This window comes from Rhea americana, unplaced genomic scaffold (genome assembly GCF_003343005.1).
Source record: "Rhea americana isolate MKP2758 unplaced genomic scaffold, rheAme1 scaffold_36, whole genome shotgun sequence".
NCBI classification, from domain to species: domain Eukaryota; kingdom Metazoa; phylum Chordata; class Aves; order Rheiformes; family Rheidae; genus Rhea; species Rhea americana.
Window position 1 is genome coordinate 6,327,384 of NW_028186490.1, and position 21,527 is coordinate 6,348,910.

A 21,527-nucleotide genomic window follows, 5' to 3' on the forward strand; every position below is an offset into this window, starting at 1 on the left:
ATACAGCTGGGAAACCTGCCAAACTGTATCCAGGTGTTTGATGAAGGCCACTGATTAATGCATTAAGGCCTCAGGAGACGAGGAGCCACATAAGGAACTACTTAATCTTCCCAACTCACATAATACATATATTTACTGTACATAAATAGACACACACACACACACACACACACACGTATATATGCACATATATGTATATTTGCGTTACATTTGTGACATACTGGAAGAAGAGACTGAGCGAGGTCATCAAAGCTGGGCACTCTGTTTCTGTCCCCGTCCCCTCCCTGAGATGCAATGCAAAGAAATTGGGTTTGGAGAGAAACATGGTGGGAAGCATGTGGAAGCAGTTCTCCAGTGCAGAAGATCTAACAAAATGTTGCTTAGATCGTAAAGCTAGGATTAAATGACTCTTTGTGCCTCATGCATGTGTGCGTGTGTATTTGATTTTTTAGGGGAACCTTCTATTGTAGGATTAATTTCATCCTTGTTGCCTGCTGACAAACAAAKCCAGTCACAGAGGATTAAAAATCGTTCCCACACCCTCCTGATTTAAATAAACCTAGGGTCATGCCACAGTCCTTCTCCAAATTACAGTGTTTCTTGATGAGAACCAGCATATGAATTTTATCATCCGGATAATTGAATTAATCCAATAATGTTTAGAGTAGAAATGACCACATTTTTGTAGTTAGTCAGCTCTTCCCATCAAGAAGCGACATCCTTATGCTCCGTCTAGCCCTGGCACTGGTGGAGGGGTTCAGCAGCGCAGCAGCTGGCACCAGGCGACTCGCTTCCCCCAGCTGTGGCAGGACACACAGCCACCTAGTGGCTACGTCCGCAGGGAGACACTGCTGGACAGTTTAGCAGTCCAAATTTAAACCTCACACTACATATATTTTTGTGGATATCTTCCAGTTATCTCTATGCATTTTWTTTTATTCCAAAATTGCCTCAAGCCAGGTAAGCCATGAAATAAACTTAAAATTTGGGAGCAAAAATTACAGTAAGAGGGTTCTGCCAAACACCAAAACCAAACCTAACAGTTAAAAATAAAACTTGAATACATTTTCACTAAGCTTCTATTAATTACCAGGACTAAACAACAATCACATTTACTGAAAAATATCTTTGTAGTACAATTCCAAAAGCTACTAAAATTTGGTTATTAACTGCACTTTGATTTCCTGGCTTTAGTGTTTTATTTATGTTTATAGCTCCTAAAAATCTAACAAACAACAGTGTAAGAGGTTGAGTTGAGATGGAACATTTTGCTGTAACACACACACACACACAGAGAGAGCAGTGCCTTAAACACATGGTAGGAAAAAGTATTTTATTGAATGATTGTTGTTTTACAGGAGAACGCTTATGTTTCAAAAACACAAGTAATTGAAACACAGCAGTAACAGCACATACCCAGGGAAGATTTAAATATTATGCATATGATAACACTTTATGCAGAAAAGGCTGAGATACAGTTACGTGATATTCAGCCTTCTTCCATTAAAATGACACACAGATGTATGCAATGCTAACTCCAGTAAGGAAATTGGACCCCAGGATTTCCCACTGTGTAATCAGAAGCAAGAGATCTACTGATCCATTGCCCAAGCAGGATTTGAGGTTCAGCCATTGGTTTGTATACCTGAGTCATATTTGCCTTTATCACAAGAATTAACAGAGCAGCAATAAAAAATAAACTATTTCGTTGTCTTATACTGATAAAAAACCCAGACTCTGCCCCTAATGAAATACATTGAGGGCTAGAAAAATCAATTTCCAAGAAAATAACCTTTTGTTTCTTTCTATTTAAAATCTGAAATTCTTTTTGTTGAATACTCCATCGTAACATTTGATTTTTGGAAGTATCCCCATCATTAGTTGACTTCTCTTCCCTTCTGTTTTTAAAGATAGACTGTTATTGTCAAAATACAAGCTTCTTTGGTACTTCCCATGAGAATTCATTTCTTCCAAAGTGACCGTAACATGCAGTCTTTTGGTAAATGGGTTTTTTTAGGTCCAAATCCCTATGTGTATAATAAAGAGAAAAAAAAATCATGTTAAGATATTTCATGACATATACCATTAAAATCCAGATGATGATTCCCTAACATGCTCTAGGTGACCCTGCTGAGCARGGAGGTTGGACTAGATGATCTCCAGAAGTCCTCCCTTCCAATCTTACCGATTCTGTGATTCTATGCTTATTTCATGACCTCAATCTAGTGACCATATTCTTCGGATGTAAACATGTCAGTGAATATGCCCAACAACAGAACCATAAAATTGGCAACAAAACTTAAATCTGAAGTGCTTTAGGGCTAAGATAAAGTTCTTAGTTATTGAGAAATATGAATTTTAACATAAAAGAAGGAATATCTTCAATTAACTTTGTAAAATAAAATATTTTTAATTTTTACAGCACTGTAAAGGTAAGTAAAAATCCTTAGAAGTCAAAAATTAATTCATTTTATTTTATTATTTCAATTCATATGCTATGTAAGGCCAAATGCTGAAAGTTTCATGCTCCATATGAAACTTGAGAACTACTTCTGTCATCTTAGAAGATACTGCACACTGGTAGATCCATAAAAAGTTACAACTGTGACAACTGATTAAAAAAAAAAATCTCTTTTGTCCTACATGGAGCAATCCAACTCCATGAGCTCAAGAGGTTGATCTATCACTGCTGCTTCATGGAAACATCTWACAGTTTTGGAAGGAATCAGTTCTGGAATGTGATCACACAGGTATTTCCCTACCTGTGTGCTCCTATTACTCTACCTGACAATGACTCCGGGCCGAAGGTCGAAGTTTTTGTGCACAATGTCCAGGAGCTCTTTCTCTGTTTTTTGGGAAGTTCCGTAAGTGAATAGTGAGATGGACAGCGGCTGAGCTACTCCAATGGCATAAGAAACCTATAGGGAAAAAGATGCTATAGTTCATAAACAAGGACAGAGTCTCAGTCAGCGGCAGAACAAAGTATTCATTTATGAACCATCTTAGGAAAATAGAGCCTCTCCTTCACTTCCTATATTTGCACAATCTGTATTCATAGAAAGAAAGAGAAACCTTTGAAAAATTTTGACCTCGCTGGTAAATTTTTGTCTGCTTTATCCAGTCATCAATGCTCACCTCCATGAGCAGAGAGCTGAGGGCTCAGTAGACGTCCAGAAGAACTTCCAATAAAATGAACGCTAAATGAACCCCCAGCTGCTCATGTGTTGTTAGACACATTACAGTGGTCTTGAGCCATGCACCTTAAGGTCTTCTTTTCTCCAACCCTAATTCATTTCCAGGACTGCAGCAAACTCCCAGGATCTAGCATTCTAATACTGCATCTAGCTACACTTATTTAAGGAAAAGCCGAAAAAGAATCTTTCAGAGAATTACAAAATTCARGTTAAACCTTACCTGAACTAGAACACGACGACAGAGCCCAGCCTTCACAAGGGATTTGGCCACCCAGCGTGCTGCATATGCTGCTGACCTGTCCACTTTGGTATAGTCTTTGCCAGAAAAGGCCCCACCTCCATGGGCTCCCCATCCACCRTAAGTATCCACAATGATTTTTCGACCAGTAACACCAGCATCACCCTGCATCAGGAAAAGAATTCTGCCATTTTACAAACCATTCTGTTGTAATTCTCAAACACGGGTATAAATCCTGCTGAAGAAGGCATCAACCTATAAGGGAAGCAGGCACTTGTGGATCCTTGTGGGTAGCTGAAGGAATGAACTTGTCGCACTGAGCTACAACAGTGGCTATAAACTTTAAAGTCATATTCGTAACACAAGCTATTCACAAATGGTATTTGGCAGTCAAGCAAAAAGGTCCACACCTGGACAGCCTGAGCTTCCAATGCCTTTTCAATTTACATTTTCATTTTCAAATTTTTATTTACATTTTCAAATGTAAATATTTCAAGCATTATGGGAATTTTGGTGGTGCCCATACCTGTTTTAAGAAGTGACCTGTCTATTGAATCCTAATTGAATACAGAACACTTGCTATCAGAACAACATGCCATATTAGAACTACTAAGAGATTTTATGCTGAGTTAAGGAAAGATGAATCACGCTGTTGTATCTTTTGGCCAAAATCTGAAGTTATGTGAATATCTGATGTTAAAGAATAGATGCTTTTTTTTTCTTTTTTAACATTTGTTATCGAAAGGTATGCCAGTGCTAGCTTATACACCATTAGAAAGAGGCTAGCATCCAACACTTCCAGTCCAATATTATTATGGATACTGTTGTATAAATATGTGTGAAAACAAACTTTCAATTCCAAATATTTATATTCCAATTTAAACAATATACAGCAGGTAGGGAATGACAGGGAGTTAAAGGGAATTGAGAAAGACAGATTAAAATAGATACTACAGATTAATATTCTAAGATACTAAATATGGAAATAGAGACGATGATCTAGCTGGCCACATGGCTACCTTGATTGATACTTTTGCGTACTTGATATTTTCATTGGTTTTTGACTAGTTGAGCAATATCTGAGTAATTATCTGATCCTCAGTCTCCTAAGTGCTTAAGCATTATCAAGTGAATGGAAACATGATCAAATTTGAAATTCAGCTTCCACCTGTGCAAGCAACTTTGAAAATCTTTCTACAGAATATTATGTCAGTAAAATTCAATTGCTGGAATGTTTGCATAGCAAACACAAATGTAGAGTCAAAGTTTTTCTTAGAAAGACTGGATACAGAAGAAAACCTTTAGCACTGTTTGTCCAGTTCTGCTAAAAAAACTCCATGAGATGGAAACATGAATTGCAGATAGCTGAGCTTGTCTAAAGGGTTCTTTACTCCAGTGGTTCACCTGCTTCATTTAAACCTCAATTTTATCATGCCACAGAAAATTGCAGTGATAACAACTTCTATGCAGTTATTATTTGACTGCAGAAAAGAGTAAGAGGAAAAGGAATGGACAGGTGAAAGAAAAAAAAAGCTCTTTTTACAGAATTTGAAAGAGTACAAATGCATTTGTAGTGTGTGAAAATGACTTTGCAATGAGCTGTAACAACTTCACAGTACCAGCAGGTGCTGCTATTGGGAAAATGGTGCTTGCACACTGCAAAATTACCAATTTTGGCAGAGACAGAATTCAAGGTATCACAGTGCTTGAAAACATAAGGTAAAAATCCCAGTGTAATATATGTGTCCTCCTTAAATGACTGAGCTGGAATTTAAGACACCCTTCCATAGCTAGCTTAGTTTAAAAGAAAATTTAGTAATACTAAATTTAGTAATGAAAAGTAATCAGAAAGTTCAAGATTTAATGGACCATAAACTAATTAGTTATATTTTGGTTGCCACAAACGTAAATTGCGTAAATCCAGTGATGACAGCACTTGTAAGGCCACGGACACACAAGCAGATTGACCCATGCTAAGTAAATTTATTCCTGTTTTAAAACATATGCTGCAACATGCTTGTGCTTGTAGGTGCAAACATAAGCTATACCACTTCCACTGCAAAAGCAGAAAAGGTACCGTTCATTGGCTTACACCTGATTATATTACAATTTTAAATGAACGCAGTTCAATGCACCCTTGAAAACTTTTGTATGTGTAGCCTTCTTATTGGCATGTAGCTATGACTGATACACGGGTTGATTTGCTCCAAGTTACAATTCAAGTTTGTGACTCCAGTGTTTTGCCCATATTCTAGAATGTTAATGATACATGAAATTATAGTGATACCACCAATTTAACTACACACAGATATATTTTTAGGGCAATAATGATAAGCTTTGGCACTTACTTTCATATATATTCCATAGCACTAATGTAAAGGTACACCACCTTGGAAATAATTCTGGCAAATTCCAGAAAAATTGATTAATTTGAATAGTAAAGGAAAAACCATGTCTGCTTGGATTTGCTGTAAAACTGGGCATAACTTGAGGAAGAAGCTTTGAAGTTTTGCTGTGATAGTTCTGGGGGGAACTAGAAGCAAAAATATAAAGAACTGTGAACTTGTTTACAAAAACTAAATCTCTGCTAAGGTCCTGACCCCACAGACAGCAGAAATTCTGTCTGACTTCTGTGAATGCAGGATCAAATAACAAATCCTAGCTCCTGCATTTCCCTGATAAAGCAAAAGCAACATTCCTTTCTCACCSAGAGAAGCCTACTGGGGCAGATTTTCAGAACTGATGAGAACCTTCAGCTCTCACAACTGTCAGACAAACTGCAGGAGCTGTACTGATCTGAAAATCAGGCTCACTGGAACAGAAATCAACCTTCAGTTGTCCATCTCTCTGCAAGTGTGCTTTTCCTGAGAAATGACTGCATGTCTTGTTCAGTGCTGGACTCGGTAAGGTTTGAAGAAACTCAGAGCTGGGCTGTACATTATGCATATAAAACTGAGCTCAAGTTGCATGCAAAGGTCATGATGCATGTACGATGCAAACATGCCCTCAAACTTACTTTGGAATCTAGCTTCCGTGGGACCCTAGGTGCTTCTCCCATTTAAAACTGCAGTTAAGTCTTCCATTAGACAACTTGCGTCTCACGTCTTAGGACAGCCATACCAGAAAAGCTGAACATTTCTATAAAAACATGCTTACGCCCAATGGCAAAGATAAGCTGATAAAGCATCAGAATAATAAAATACAAACCTGAGGCCCTCCAATAACAAAACGTCCACTAGGCTGAAGGTGATAAATAGTCTTCTCATCCAAGTATTTTGCAGGAACAACAGCTCGAATCACACTATCCTTCAGGGTTTTGCGCATATTTTCCAGCGAAATGGTTTCATCATGCTGAACAGATATCACAATGGTGTGAACACGCACTGGGATGACTGCTCCATTCTCTTGGATATACTGAACAGTGACCTGAGTGGAATAGAGAGAAACAGGAAGAAAAAAATGAAGATGCTACAAAATGTATTAYCGGTCTACATCAAACTCCATGCCATGCCATCCCAACAGTTCGTTGCAGCAAAATGTTGGAAGATTGCTGTTTATATTGTTGCCTAGGTATGTGAAATGAAGTCTGCTTCTTCATTCTTAATTCATGTAGTGGTGAGGAAAAAAAAAAAAAAGAAAAGGCCCAATATGGACAATCTGTTACTTATGAAATTGTTCAAAATCTGTCTTTTGGTTGCAATTTCCAGCTAAACTCCCATGCTGCAGAAGAATTTACATTCGTGGCACTTCTTTAAAAAAGCCAGCCCAAATTACTACATGCAAATACACCCTGTGGATTTACTGACACTTTTTCAATCAACACTGAGCATTTAGCTCTGAAAGGGTTAAATGTTTCTTCACTGGTTTGTAGTTAAGTGCTTCTTGCATTCTGATACAGGTTAACCATTTTCCAACAGACAAGGAGACAGTACCACAAGCATTGAAAATGCTTTAYCTGCTACTTCTAGGTTATATAGTAGGAATCCTGATATTCTGAATACCATCAACTGCTCTCTTTAAAAATACTTAAGATTTTTTGAAAGCAAAAAATGATTGTTCCCAACTACTTGGACTACCTAAAAGTGATTGAAATGCTACTGTTGGTAAAAATAAAGGAACTGGAATGAAAGTGATATTTACCTGTGTCTTAGAATCAGGTCTCAGCCAAGGAAGTTCTCCACTGCGCCTCAGCTCTGCTAACCTGGCATTCAGTTTATGAGCAAGAATAATCGTTAGAGGCATACATTCTTCTGTCTCATCTGTTGCATATCCAAACATCAAACCCTACAACGGGAGGAGAAGAGATGCTTCAATCACTGCTGAAAAGCACTCAAAGACCACAAGATTTCATCTGAGACAAAAAGTAAACAGCCCTCAGGTTTACTTTCCACTATTTCACATTACTGTCCAAGAAGTCAAACTCTGATCAGGCTGTAACATGTAACAGCATAACGAGCAACAAACCATGTTCCAAGAATTTTTCACTGAGCACCTGAACATTTATAGGAAGACAGAAACGTGGACAGAAACTCAAAATTTTCTCTGAAAAATCAGTCTTTTATTCATAGAAAAAATATCTATTTGAGCAAAATAGAATTCCAGGACTATTCTGTGATATGAAAGGTGTTCTCATTAGTGTGGAAAGGTTGTAGAGAGTTTAATGTATGAATAGAGATACCTTTATACTGCAGCTTGCATCTGACATTTCTGGTATTTCTCCAGGGGAACAGAATTTGAATACTGCTTCAAGGAAGAACAATTCAACACCTAAAGTACCTGCCTCAGCTTTCCAATGCCACACGCTTCTAGCCTGTCCTTGGGGAAGTAATGGCTTCTACTGCTATTCAGTCACACTCGCTACATCAGACTCATTTATTAGACAGAATTAGCAGCACTTCCTTTTACCTCACCCAGTGGATGTTGTGATACAAAAGCAATAAAGGCAGGAAACTGTTCAGATACAATGGGAAGGAAGGCCATGAAAGTGTCAAAAAAAGTAAGATACCTTTTTATTTGATGTAGCATTATGTCCCCATGACAGCATAAAAGCATTTTCATTTAGTTCTCCAGGGTTTTTTGAACAATATTAGCTTGGCTCCTAGACACTGGTATCTCTATTTATGGTTCTCAACAGCACTGCTATAAAGTAGGTATTAATACTAACGAGAACAACTGTAAATGTTAAACACATTCATACTGCTATCAGTTGGATTATGGAGTTTTTATGGTAGCATTTTTCTCTTGGGAACACACTGCAGTTATCTACATGTGTTATTTAGCTCACAGAAATGTAACTTGGACAGCCTTAATTATGTGGAACATCTACAGTAATAAAATAGACCTCTGCTTCTGGGAAATAAGTAAGAATTAGAAGTATTCTAACATATTTGCCTTCATTTTATTAATGTTGCAGACAGTTGAAATATCACCTCTAATTTTTTGCTGTGTAAAATCTCAAGAGCTCTGTGAAAGTGGTAAGATCCTTTGTTTATTCCATCTTAAAAGACAAGTCTGGTTGCAAGATGAATGGTCTGATAAATCTAGAGCTACTCAAACAAAAACATGAACTACATTAGCAAAAAACCTCTGCTAAATTCTAAGAGCCATGTTCTCAGCTACCACAACCAGCTGGCGCTCTTTCGGCGTGCATGGAGTGCCATTACAAACGCTAGCAACTGCCTGCCCTCAAAGAACTGGCAACAGTTTTCGTAAAGGTATGTTTTTGTTTTCTAGGCTAGTCCAAGATGGAAGTGTGCAAATCTTCACATGGGATTTGATTTAGAAAATGAGGCAATTTCCATTCAAACAACTTTGATGTTTTAGATGTGACAAGTCTTGTCCACCTGATCTCCAGCACCAACGTCCTCTTCATTCCTGTGTAGATGAACACCCTGGGCTATATCAGGTGACTGCTGTTCCAGTGCCACTAAAACATTACAAGTCTTGTAGTCAAAGCCTATTTAAAAGAAAGCATAGTGATGAATTATTTTTTTCTGTCATGGTTAAGGAAAGTAATATGGAACCTTATACCAACATTTTCATCCTGAAGGACACCACACATTCAGAATTCATAATCTAACTGCTATTTGTGGTTAAATTTTTATCAGTATAATACTTCAAACTTTTCTGTGAGGGGACGGGTGTATACCATCTTACTTCAGTTGCTTGCTTTTTGAATATTCAAAACCAAAAGGAAGCTTTACCTCACTAGGTATTTTGCCAAAACCTATAAATCCAGGAATGAARCTAAACATTACACTTTTAGCTTAACTAATAAATCACCACCAAAAAGGGGGTGCCCTGCCCTCTCTTCCATCTCTCCATTACTGCTTGTCCTCTCTTGCTTTGACATCCTGTGCCAAGCCAATTCAGCTTATGAATTGCTAAATGCAGAAAATTAACTAGTCAAAAAAGTAAATATCGAGCCTCTCCCAAATAAACAGTATTAAAAACATCTATAAAAATTCCTGTGAGCTGATGTTTTTAGTAACTGGAGGCTATGCTATTTGTAATACAGGTACAAACTGTGTATGCACCTAATTTTCTCAYAGTCATTTGTGTGAGAACCACAGAGGGAAAACAGACCTGCAGCAGATCTTGACATGGGACTTTAYTTTACATTACTTTCAGAGAGAAAGACTTTTAAATTCAGGGACTTCCAGATGATTATGGCATTTTTCACCTCTTTCCCTAGGTAKGTCACGAGTAACTTGCTTCTCTGCAAATCCTATGTTTCCCAAAACTGTAGCTACCAGCAGCTGCTGACTGAATTCATGTACAGCCAATACAACACATACATGCATTCATAGGTATATGATCCACTTGAATAATGCTCTTCATCCTTTCTTAAGAARACTATATAGAGAAGGAAACCATAGGTCTTGTGCAATTTTTGTTTTAGCTTTTTTWWAAATTATTTTTGCAAAGCTATTGTTTTTTACTGTGTCACCGCATTTCCCCTTACARTTTTTGGTGGATAGGATAAAAAGGAAATTTATGAACTATTACMTTTGCCAGTATTTTCTGAAAGCACGGCTGTTGAAAGCACTGCTGTTATATCATACTAGAGGTAACCTGCAGATGTGCTGCTTTAACATTCTCCCATCACAATCTCCCAGGAAAATGTATAGCAATTAAAGGATGACAGGAAACAAATGTTGCTAACCAAAAGCTCTTAAAAGATACACTTCATGGTAACAGTGTTATATTTGCAATGTATAAATAATGAGACTCCCTGCAAATYAGAGGGTGAAATGTGGCTGGGATATAAATTGTCTATTTCATCACTTGTACAATACAAAAACTTGAATTGGACTGCAAAACTACTGAGTGCAGGAGTTTGTCCCAGATTTATAAAGCATCTTGCACAGCGAGCATTTGCTTTAYGCCTAAGAATCCTAGCAGCTACCACAGTACAAATACATAACAAGAATATAAAATGAAGCRAGTTTCTTCTTCCTTCTCTTTCTCACCAAGATGCGTCAATCAACTTGTCAAATGAATAGCAGAGATTCAAGTGCTGGTAAGCTTGAATGAGTGGTAAATTCTGTGGCTTAAATTTGTGATTAACTCTGTTCTGGCCTAACAATACAGTTCAAAGTACCCTGCCTGCTCCGTTTCAGTTTTAACTAATACATGATGTTTTTCTACTTAATGGGATAAACCCAGAATGTGTATCATGGGGCAATGTGTAAGAAGCTTTCATACAGGATATTCAATTTTTACCAGGCTTGCTAAAGTCCAGATATGGAAGTGGTGACAGACCTGTTACATAGTTGTCATCTGTCTGCTATTCAAGGATTTCTTGATTTTTTCCACCAACCTTTAGCTGAATCATCATAGCCAATATGTCTAATTGCATCTCGGACAACTCGTTGATAATCCACAATAGCAAGAGATGTGATCTCCCCACAGAGCAACACCATCCCTGTCTTGCACACTGTCTCTGAAAAGGGAGACAAAAACAGGATTACAGAAAAAGAATAACCCAACTCATTATTAGGAATAAGTATGTTTGTGATGACAGTAATCTAGAGAGATCTACTGGGTATTTAAATTACAAGTACCTTTTCCCCRTATTTTTAGCTGTCTTAGCTCCTTCTACAACAAAATATTTTCATATTCGCCACATTTCTGAAAGTAAGGAAAATACAAATATGCCCAATTTACAACTGGGGAATTCAAAACACTGAGCATAACTCAGTGATATGCACAGATGTTTAGGGAACCATAGCATTCAGCCATGATTTCCAAATCCACTGCAGTGCCTTACTCACTCTCAGCTGCATACTTGGGTCAAATAATCCTCATTAGTAATCAACTGTTTTGCAAACTTGTGTCCAGTCTGAGGAGGAAGACTCTGAAAAGGTATATAGTCATGCAGTGAATGAACCAGGCTGATGAGCCTGAGGCTGATGKTACAACTCTTTCTGCAGACATGTCAGAAAACACCTGAGTAGCTATGTGCAACTAAGACTGAAAAATTAGGACTTCACTAAACATAATAAATGTAAGTTTTTAACAAAACATTCAAATTGTTTTTGAAAAAATCCACTGTAACGAAATTCAGTCCGTTTCTCCTGGGAACATTATAGCCACAMACCACACTAACTGTTCTACCTTTCTACAGTATACTACTTTTCTGTAGGCTGCTCAAGACTCAGTCTTCAGAATAACTTTTATTGTTTYTTCTCATCTCTCCTTCTCTTGAAGATTACAATTTTTACATAATTACTTGAGAATAAAATGAGTTAGCAGATGACAGTATTAAGCTCTTTGCAATTCCATCATAAAAAGAACAGTGACTGGGTGATGGTGTCATGACCTTAAACAAAGCAGCAAACAACTTACCACAAGCAACCTTGGCATCTGGGTCCTGTTTCAGATGGGCATCTAGTACAGCATCACTGATTTGATCACAGATTTTATCTGGAAAACATCAAAGTTGTGACTCAAAACCAGAGCACTTAAAACAAAACATGGATTGTTTACATCATTTTGAACAGGGAGGGGTTTCAACAARGAACTCTTTTATTGCTTATTACTAGAGTATTTAAGCTAATTAATGAAGACAAAAGTCACATGAAACATCCTGAAGGAGAAAAAAAAAGATAAATATAATAGGGAATGGGGAATTACTGGTGTAAATTAATACTGGATACAACTTCACCTGAAGTTTTCCATACATAAATGTGAAACAAATACGTTATACACAGATTTACCTGAGAGGCTAAGAAGCTTTACTCCCAGCCTTCTCCTTCTCTAATAGCACGAGATAATGCAACATAAACTCCACAACAGGGGCCCTCTAACAACAAGGCTATATTTAGCCATTAACTATCTCCCCAGCAGAAAGTTAGAATGTACCTGAATAGGTAAAGCCTAAAAGATAAAGCCTAAAAAACRTTTTAATCATTACAGAGAATGCACAGTGTAGACAGGCAGAACCAGCTCAAAGTACCTGTTTCCAGTTTGTATTGTCCTGCAGTGCCATCTGCTACTGATCCCTGCTACCCACTTGAGATGGAGGAGTGAGTAGCACACGCAGAAGCAAGAAGGGCTTACAAACCAAAGTTTGCCTGAGGTCAACCTTAAATACATCTTCAATTACATCCTAAATGCAAAGATTTCAGCCAAGGTTTCCAATATTAGATTTTTTTCTTTTTTTCTTTGCTTCTTATCTTTTCAAATGAATAATACATCCTAATCAAATAATGTAGCTAATCTAGTGATCACAGAAGGGCAGCATCCATAACAATGCCTTCCACCTGAAACGGGTGATTTTTCTTATATACTTTCTCAAATATTTTCATTTTATTGTACTAAAAAAKTCTACTATTGTATACAATGCTTAGAGGTTGCTGTAACATGATGAGTGGCAAAATAAATGAGTCACTTGACTTGCTATTGYGCAAGACACAACACATCTGAAAGCAATGTTTTGTACTGGTGCGCCATTTAAGATTTCTGACACATTTATTCTCAAGTCAAAATAAATTCTCATCTAGTGGCAAGAGAAAGGTGCCTGCTCAGTTAACAGGGGCATATGAGAGATTAGACAACTAATGTGATTCTGACACTCCTATCTCCCACATTAACCACTTGAACATAGAAAAAATAACACGAAAGATTATTAGAAATTTAGGTTAGATTGGAGCTTTCAGTTTCTTGGGAACTGTATATGRAATACTAAATTTGGGACAGTTACTACAAAATAGGAATCAGACACAAGTATTTAAATCTAATTTGAAGTCCAAATGACCCTTATTTAGCAAAATCAGAACTCTGATTAAGTTGCATCTCTACATGCTCTCTTGAAATTTTCCATTTTTTACAAGGAAAAAATAGCCATATTTTCAAGCATAAAAGCAAAACTTACAGGTAGAAATATGAGTTTTTGATTATCTGGTTTGGATAACAGAGCAGCCGGGATAGGATAGCCTTCCTAGTGCAGCTCCCACGCACTGCCACAAACTGCAAGTGATCAGGACTGCGATACAGTCTTTTTTTTCCAATACCCAGAGTTTCTACACTATTAATAATCTTTATCCTTGTTTATGCAACACACAAAGCATGTCTTACCCACACTAGATGCCAATGGCTCCAAATTTGTGCAAGATCTCTGTTGGCACATAGAAGGATACAATAGGTATATTTTTCCAAAACACCAAAAGGATACAGACCATCCCACATGACTAATTCATCTTCATTTCTCTCTGTGACACTTACCTGGTGCAAAGAACCTTATGTTGGCTTTGTATGCTGTGGTTAAATCTAATTTATGGACTAAAGCTTTCCTGAAATGTCCCCAGGGAGCATTAGCTCTAGTAGACAGTAAAATCAATGAGTGAGGATGTAGCAGAAGGTTTTCAAGGGTTTTTTTTTTTTTCATGAAATATATCATATTAGTATCTACAGTATTTCATGGATATTGACAGATAAAAAACCAGCTCTTTGGTTTCCCTTTCAGAAGTGAAATAACACAGCAAACATTCATGAACAAAGAACATAGCCTGCATTTACAGAATGGAAGACTCTGTCCTGGGAAAGCATCACTTTGACAATTCGTGATAGAAAACCAGATGAACACCCACTCATGGAAATGAAATTATCTCAGCATATAGCATTAGTGAGGCTGCTACCAAAATACTAAATTGTTGTGGTAGTATTTCAAGGACAATGTTAAGAAACTGCRAGAACGTTTCAAACAGACAGAAGAATGACCCAAGATCGGAAAGCCTATCTCATAGGATGAAATCAATCAAGCTCAATCTAGTTCTGAAAGGTTGAAGGAAAGGCAACCTACCAGAGGAAATACTAATAGGTATTGGGATCACAATCCCTAAGTACCTACACGATGATATGTTTTTTGATGAAAGAAGCGTTCTTGTATGAAAGACAATAATGTAACTATTACATTACCTGGAAATTAAGGAGATACATATAAAGATACAAAAAGCAAAATATTAAAATGACCGAAAGTTAAAACCATTTATGCAAAGGTATGTAGGATTCTTTATCTCTTCAGATCCCTAAATGAAAACTAGGTACCTCTTTAAAGGTTTTTTCATTATCTGCATATGAAGGAAGATTATACCAGGGGTCTTTTTTGGCCTTTAAAAACTAAGTGAAGACTTTCATAGGAAAATAATCAATCAGAATAATTCAATCTACTGTGCTGATAGCATATCTTTGAATTAAAATAGGCTGAGACAAATCAGACTGACAATTGATGCCATATCAGATTGCTAATATTGCTCGTGCATCTAGATGCATTTATTGACAAGTATAGATACAACCGTCAAGACCTGAAAGTGAAATCTAGCCGGATGATGAGCTGATTAGTGCATTAAATTAAAGAAAATTCAGCTGTCTAGTAGTCAAGGTCTCTAATGTAAAATAGAATCAAGCATTTCTATTTTTAGCAGTCCTTAGCAGGCTCTGTGCACTCTTCATTCTGTTATTTAAATTTCTCATCTCAGTTGTTYAAGTTCTCTTATTAGCTGCTAAATATGACAGGATGTTTGTCCATTATCTCCTCATCTTTTCTTTTTTCTTTTTTTTTCTGAAGCAAGTAAAATGTAAGGGACCATCATCTAAGAAGCTGATGGAAAAAYACCAGGAATTTTTTATATGTAATAGGTCCGAATCCTGTTGATGCRCACCTTCATGTAGTGAATTACTATACAATAGGATAAGGATTGGCAAAGGGATGTCTCATGTAAGGATTTCTTCACTGAGCAGGGAAGTATCAGATACACATGAATGCTTATCAAGAAATCTACCTAGTTCATACAGACTCAGCTCTTAAGGCAGAGATACCAGTTGGCCGTACTAATAGCTCTTGCTAACTGTAAAGAAAATGCATGAGTCTAGGAGAGCCGATGACAAACCATATTCAAATGCTCAGTTGTCAAAGTATGAAGTAAAGGAGACATTCAACAATAAAGGTGATCTCCACTAATTAGGAGGATCTTCACAGTATATGTTTTCCATATAGTTGGACATAAATTTATGTGAAGCCAGACTATATATTAAACAAGCAAGAGCCTAACACTCAGAAACGCTATAGCCTTAAAAATTAATCAGTCTGTAAACAAAAACCAGTGGCAACTGCAAGTTCTCAGGACATGCCCAAGACTCAAAAAAAAAAAATCTATGAACAACTGCAACAACTAAAAATCTAATTCAAAACAGCTCTGTGCTTTGAAGCAGAGCAAACAGGTTCAGTCACACTTCTGGCTTTGATTGTGTAGTAAATGAAACAAACATTAGCCATTTCAAAAGGTACAGTTAATTTTCTTAAAAAGCTGTGATCATCAGAATAATATTGGGTAGCTATGTCTTTAATGATACCTTATTTACATCAACCAAAACCAAACATTTTAAACTAGAAGGTGGAATTAAGCAGAGCAATTCATGGTATTCTGATGAAGAAACAAAATTTTCAAGAAAGGCAGATACTTACCATGAGCACTTCATCAAAAAATAAGCTTTTCACCAAAAAAAATTTCACAGGAAAGATTTTGAATAGCTGACTTTTCCCACTATTATATTTTTAATATTTTATATTTAAAAGACTCTTGAGTAATGTTAATTGAAAAAGGCAGGGGTAGTTCAATATTAACACTATGCTGTTCAAAGAAAAGAYGTCAGGGAATATACAAGATAAGCTTGTACATCTGTTCTTTTTGTTCAATACATAGTTTACTTAAGCATTATGTATATTGTTAAGTATATATAACATTGTTAGGTGTAAGACATGCAAGCATCAATTTGCTGGAAAAAATCTGCATCTTCTAGTTTTTTATATTTTTTATTCTGTGAAAATCCAAAATAGTAAGTATACATTTTTAATATAGATGAAAAGCTGAGGCTGCTTTTAGTAGGTATTTTCTTTTATGTTTCTAAAGACTCCTTGTTACTTACTACAGAATTGAATGACATGTTTGCAGGCAATTCTACCTGAAGTTACATCAGAAAAGGGGAGGAATTAATCTTAAGTGGTTGGCACCTCAAAGACATTGTGGGTCAGAACAGCACACAAYGTCTTCCAAAGCAGTGAGGCCATTGCGCAGCATGGACAGACACCTTTCCTACACAATGCCAAATGGAGCAGGGACAAAACACAGTTATCAAAGAAAAAAAAATCTCTCTTCCCCATGCTGTTATCTATGTGCTTTTATTTTATTAATAAGAGGCAAGCTATATGTAAAGCTTCTCGGAGTTTGGAATTGGCTCCACTAATACCAGGGTTAAAGACCTTCTGGAAGGAACTGCCAAACTTTACACACAGATGATTTTGAAGAAGCTGAACTGAGAAGATGGGATAAGCAGGGTCTTGTATAAAGTTTATTTGCTGAGCATGAGTAATATCAGTATACTAATTATTGCCTGCCATTAATTGCTTCTATAGAATCTGGGCTTCTTAGTTACATGGAACGCTTAAGCATTACAAAGGTATGTGGCAGTTGTCTACATCTAAACAAGTAAGTAGATAATTCCTCCCTCTTCATTTCTTAAGAAGAGGTCTACACAAGAGCATACAGTCCTCAACTAATATAATCAGAAGAATTCAAAATTCCACCAGACAAGGATCTGGTTCAAGATTTTTACTTTACATAAGGCCCTCTAACAAAATTATACTATCACATATAAAAGGGAAGCAACTAGGAACAGGCAAATTATCCATTGGTATCAACCAGAGGAACTCAAAACTTACCGTAAAATTCTGGCTCTGCTGACAACATCAAAAGCCCAAGTACAGCCTCAGATACTGGCACCATTTATGAGAAATAGTCAAGATTTTCCTAGCTAATGAAAGGCTAATGGCGATGTTCTACACCTTTAGTGTAAAACCATAGACAGGAAAAAGGGGGGTTGGCCAGGATATAAGGGTGATCAATTTGCTGTCAAAAATTAGACCTGTCACTGAGACCCATAAGACCTATCGCTGGACTGTGTTCTTGGAACAAGAATTCACAGGGCCACCCGGACAGACTTACTGTCAGCCTCCCTCCATCTGGAAAATCTGGATCTTTATTTTGTGGTGGGTATCTGGTTTAATGTTGCTTAGGAAACTATAACCATCATAGCTTTGAAAAATTCTCAGTAAATTTCAACTTTCACTTTCCACTCCCTCATCTACAGCAAGCCTCTTGGGTTCCCTGATACGTATCCTGAGGTAGCCAGAGATCTGGCAATCTCAGCCAGATGAGATACTGTATACAAATCTAATAAGCGATAATATTTTCCCAACAGTCTGCTAAGAATTTCAGAACAGGAGAAAGATAATGCTCTTGGGCGAGAGTCTATAGAGGGCCAACAGAATTTTCAGAAGTAAATTAAGAAATGTGAGTAAGAATTGAAAAACAAGTTTAAATTCTAAAACAAGAAACCAGACAAAAAGAGATCTGGTAAAGGAAGCAAGCTAAGGGATAAGCTAAATCTGTGGGGACTAATCTGAATTAGATCTCTTCCTGTTCTGAGACTTACCTATTATTGCCCCAAGGAAATCAAAAAATAATGATTAGGGTAGCATAAATTGTGACCTGTCATCTTTGGAAATATCAATTTAAAATTACCTCACAGGACAACGTTATTTTTCCCTATGCAATTATATTTCTCTACAGACACTAGATGTAATTATATATAAATCTGAGATGGGACATACGTCCCAGGGACTGAATGTGGCTGTCATTTTCTGACCTTGTTACATCAGAAAGAACCCCAACTGGCTTAACCTGATGTAGCTGCCTTGAAATCGAAGACAGGTACTCAATTGCATCAGCTGTGCACTTGTCTTGCAGGAATACAGGTAACCTTGTAGAGATGTACCAGAATTATAGATGTAAAAGTGGTTTTCTTCTTACTACTGGTCTGCTATGTCATCCCTCCCATTTATGATTTATTCGCATAACATGAGTACAGAGCTGAAAAAGTCTTGTCGTGGCAAAAGGTACAGGATGCCAAATGGTCTTCTAAAATAAATACACTTTTCAGGACATCAAATAGCCTATTGTCCCCTGGCCTCATTTGGGGGAACACTTCTGTTGACATAAGGTACATGTTTGTGGCAGATGAACATTTGTTTTCAATAAAACTGAACTAAACTCTGCTGACCATACTATTTAGCAAATAACTGTCCACTATTTGCTTAAGCAATTCCATATATTGCATCAATAGACAGATGATGGAATGGGGAAAAAAACACCAGCCACTCTGCAATGTACAGCTGCTAAGACCATTGAATTTAAAGGCTTTAAAATAGCCTGCTCAAGAGATGGATGACAGATAGTTTTAGAGTATAGCATGTATGCAGGAGAGTTTCACAGAGTCCATAAGGATATGGAACTTGAGAAGCAAGTAATGCATTCTTGTCCATATGTGAAACTTGAGCCTATCAGAGATACAGTAGTCTCTCCACAGTAACACAGAGAAAAAATCAGACGAAAAGGAGGAGCAGCAAGCATTAACCCCACTGCCCTCCCCAGTGTAACACACACCCAGTAGGCACAGGAACTCCTGTTGGAAACACCCTTTTTATCACAGCTCTACAGTCTACACCACCAATGGAAATCCTATGGAAATAACATGAGGTGTCCCTTTATGAATACCTTCTATAATAAAAACTAATAATGGATGAATTCTTTGTCATGCTTTTAAAAATAGATATTAAACAAAAAATATTATGCCTCTTATGTATTTGCCACAGTTGGTTTCTTACCTGGATGTCCTTCTCCAACAGACTCTGATGTGAACATGAAAGCCCCTTCATCATCCAGCGTGTGATCACATAAACCATCCACTGGCCCATTCATGATTTTGATGCTTTTCCTGATGGATTATTCAACAGTAGTTGAAGAGGTCTAACTTTAGTGCCTTCTTCTTTCAAGACAGAAGGTTCTTTACCAGGAGGACTATCACAGCCTTCAGTTACTACTGCTTAAACTAACTTGAATTTCAGTGTGTGGAATCAGCATGTGCTTGTATCCGTGTATGTGTGCAGCCAGTATGCATGTGCCTTAAGTCTGTATCCCTACCTGGTCTGATCTGTCAGTCCCTGTGTTGCTCCTATATATGGAAAAGTGAAAGTGCCTAGATAATCATGTGAGGAAAATGGAAGAGCCCATTTCCTAGCAGGGGAGTTAGTCAACTTCGGGATATTTCACTAATTAACCCAGCTCTTGGAAACATTCTGGATTCAAATCATGCAAGACTGGTAACTTAAGAATTCAAGTGAGCAAGAAATAATGCAGGAGTACTGGCTGCATTTCAGTTCAGCTGCTCCTTTAGTTTGGCTCTCCCCTAATTCAGGGATCTATGTTGTATTTCCAACCATTTGTTGTGGTTTTAGATAGATAAAAAATCTGTAAACGCGTGTCTTTCCTAGCAAAAGACGGAAAGAAATTTGATCTGCATCATATGACTGTATTTTCCTTTTTCTTTTTCATCTCTTTACCTGTAGAATTCTCTCCTGAAATATTTTTTTCATTTTCATTCATTCTGTGTGCACATTTGAGAAACATCTGATAACATCTAGTATAGGAGCAGTTTCTAATTTATGCAGACATCTCCCTTCAGTCTTTGCCTTTCTTTTTCCACGTCCTCTCTTCTATAGTTAAAATCCATCCTAATTCTTTCTTATATCATCTTATATTCCGTAATTATTAGAGATACACCAACTGCCACAACTTTCAATATAGGTTGCTGAAACATCACAAATGTCCTACTCTCTGGGGAGAGACTGAGGCTGATTCATTTTTGGAATACAGTTTGCTTAAGCTTGAGAATAAGAATCAACATATTTGTAGCTGAGACACAGGCATCCAATTCCAAAATCCATTAAATCCAAGGATGCTGCTGCTAAGTTTGGCTACCAAATATTTCTTCTACATTCAGATGGCTAATGTCTGGAATATGCTGTTGGAGTGACAGGTATAAAGACAGATGGTGTTTGTGGACATACACATCTGTAAGTTAGTGTAAAAATCGCAAGTAAACATACCTATGAAGCAGGCTCAGAAAATCCCTGGCACTACTGAACCATTAGAAAAAAAGTGTAATTAATCTTAATTCATTCTGGTGTTAAATTCAGATCTAATCACCGGTCCACCAAAATCAAAGGGAAAATTTACCTTTACTTCAATAACCATTGAATCATACTCCTTTAATCATTTACTCACATGTACAAGTGAAGTACCAATACCTGGATTGGAACAAACAACATACTGCTTGATCCAGAGCCCTTGCAGTTTTGACGACAATGAAATTCTTACCACTTGTCTGTTTAGAAAGTGAGCTAATTTACTTCAAACTCTTGGTCAATGTTATTTAAAAGATCGCTTCATATAGCCTCTTGAATTCAAATCTCTGCATTGCCACAAATTTATGTAAGAATTCAAGATTTTTTTTCACTTTCTGCCTACATTCCTGAAAACAATAACCAGCTCCTGTGAATGTTCACCAGTAATCTGCTGTAGCATTGGCCCATCTCTAATTATCATTGACATGGAATAGTTTGTTTCAAAGAACATTCTGCTGGTTTATCTTCTGCACAGAAGCTATTTCATAGGARTGAACAAAACAAAAAAAGC

The 21,527-nt window shown here is 37.1% G+C and overlaps 1 protein-coding gene across 1 annotated transcript; it reads right to left on the reverse strand.

The window, feature by feature from the left end:
• Nucleotides 1-1,328: 1,328 nt before the first annotated feature.
• MAT1A (methionine adenosyltransferase 1A) lies at nucleotides 1,329-19,993 on the reverse strand. Its single transcript, XM_085312170.1, has 9 exons — nucleotides 19,658-19,993; nucleotides 12,283-12,360; nucleotides 11,255-11,377; nucleotides 9,276-9,388; nucleotides 7,573-7,716; nucleotides 6,640-6,858; nucleotides 3,415-3,597; nucleotides 2,785-2,918; nucleotides 1,329-2,027 (listed from the first exon to the last, which is right to left on the reverse strand). Exons 1-9 carry the CDS (start codon nucleotides 19,749-19,751, stop codon nucleotides 1,925-1,927), a joined length of 1,191 nt encoding a protein of 396 aa, XP_085168296.1. The 5' UTR covers nucleotides 19,752-19,993; the 3' UTR covers nucleotides 1,329-1,924.
• Nucleotides 19,994-21,527: the final 1,534 nt, after the last annotated feature.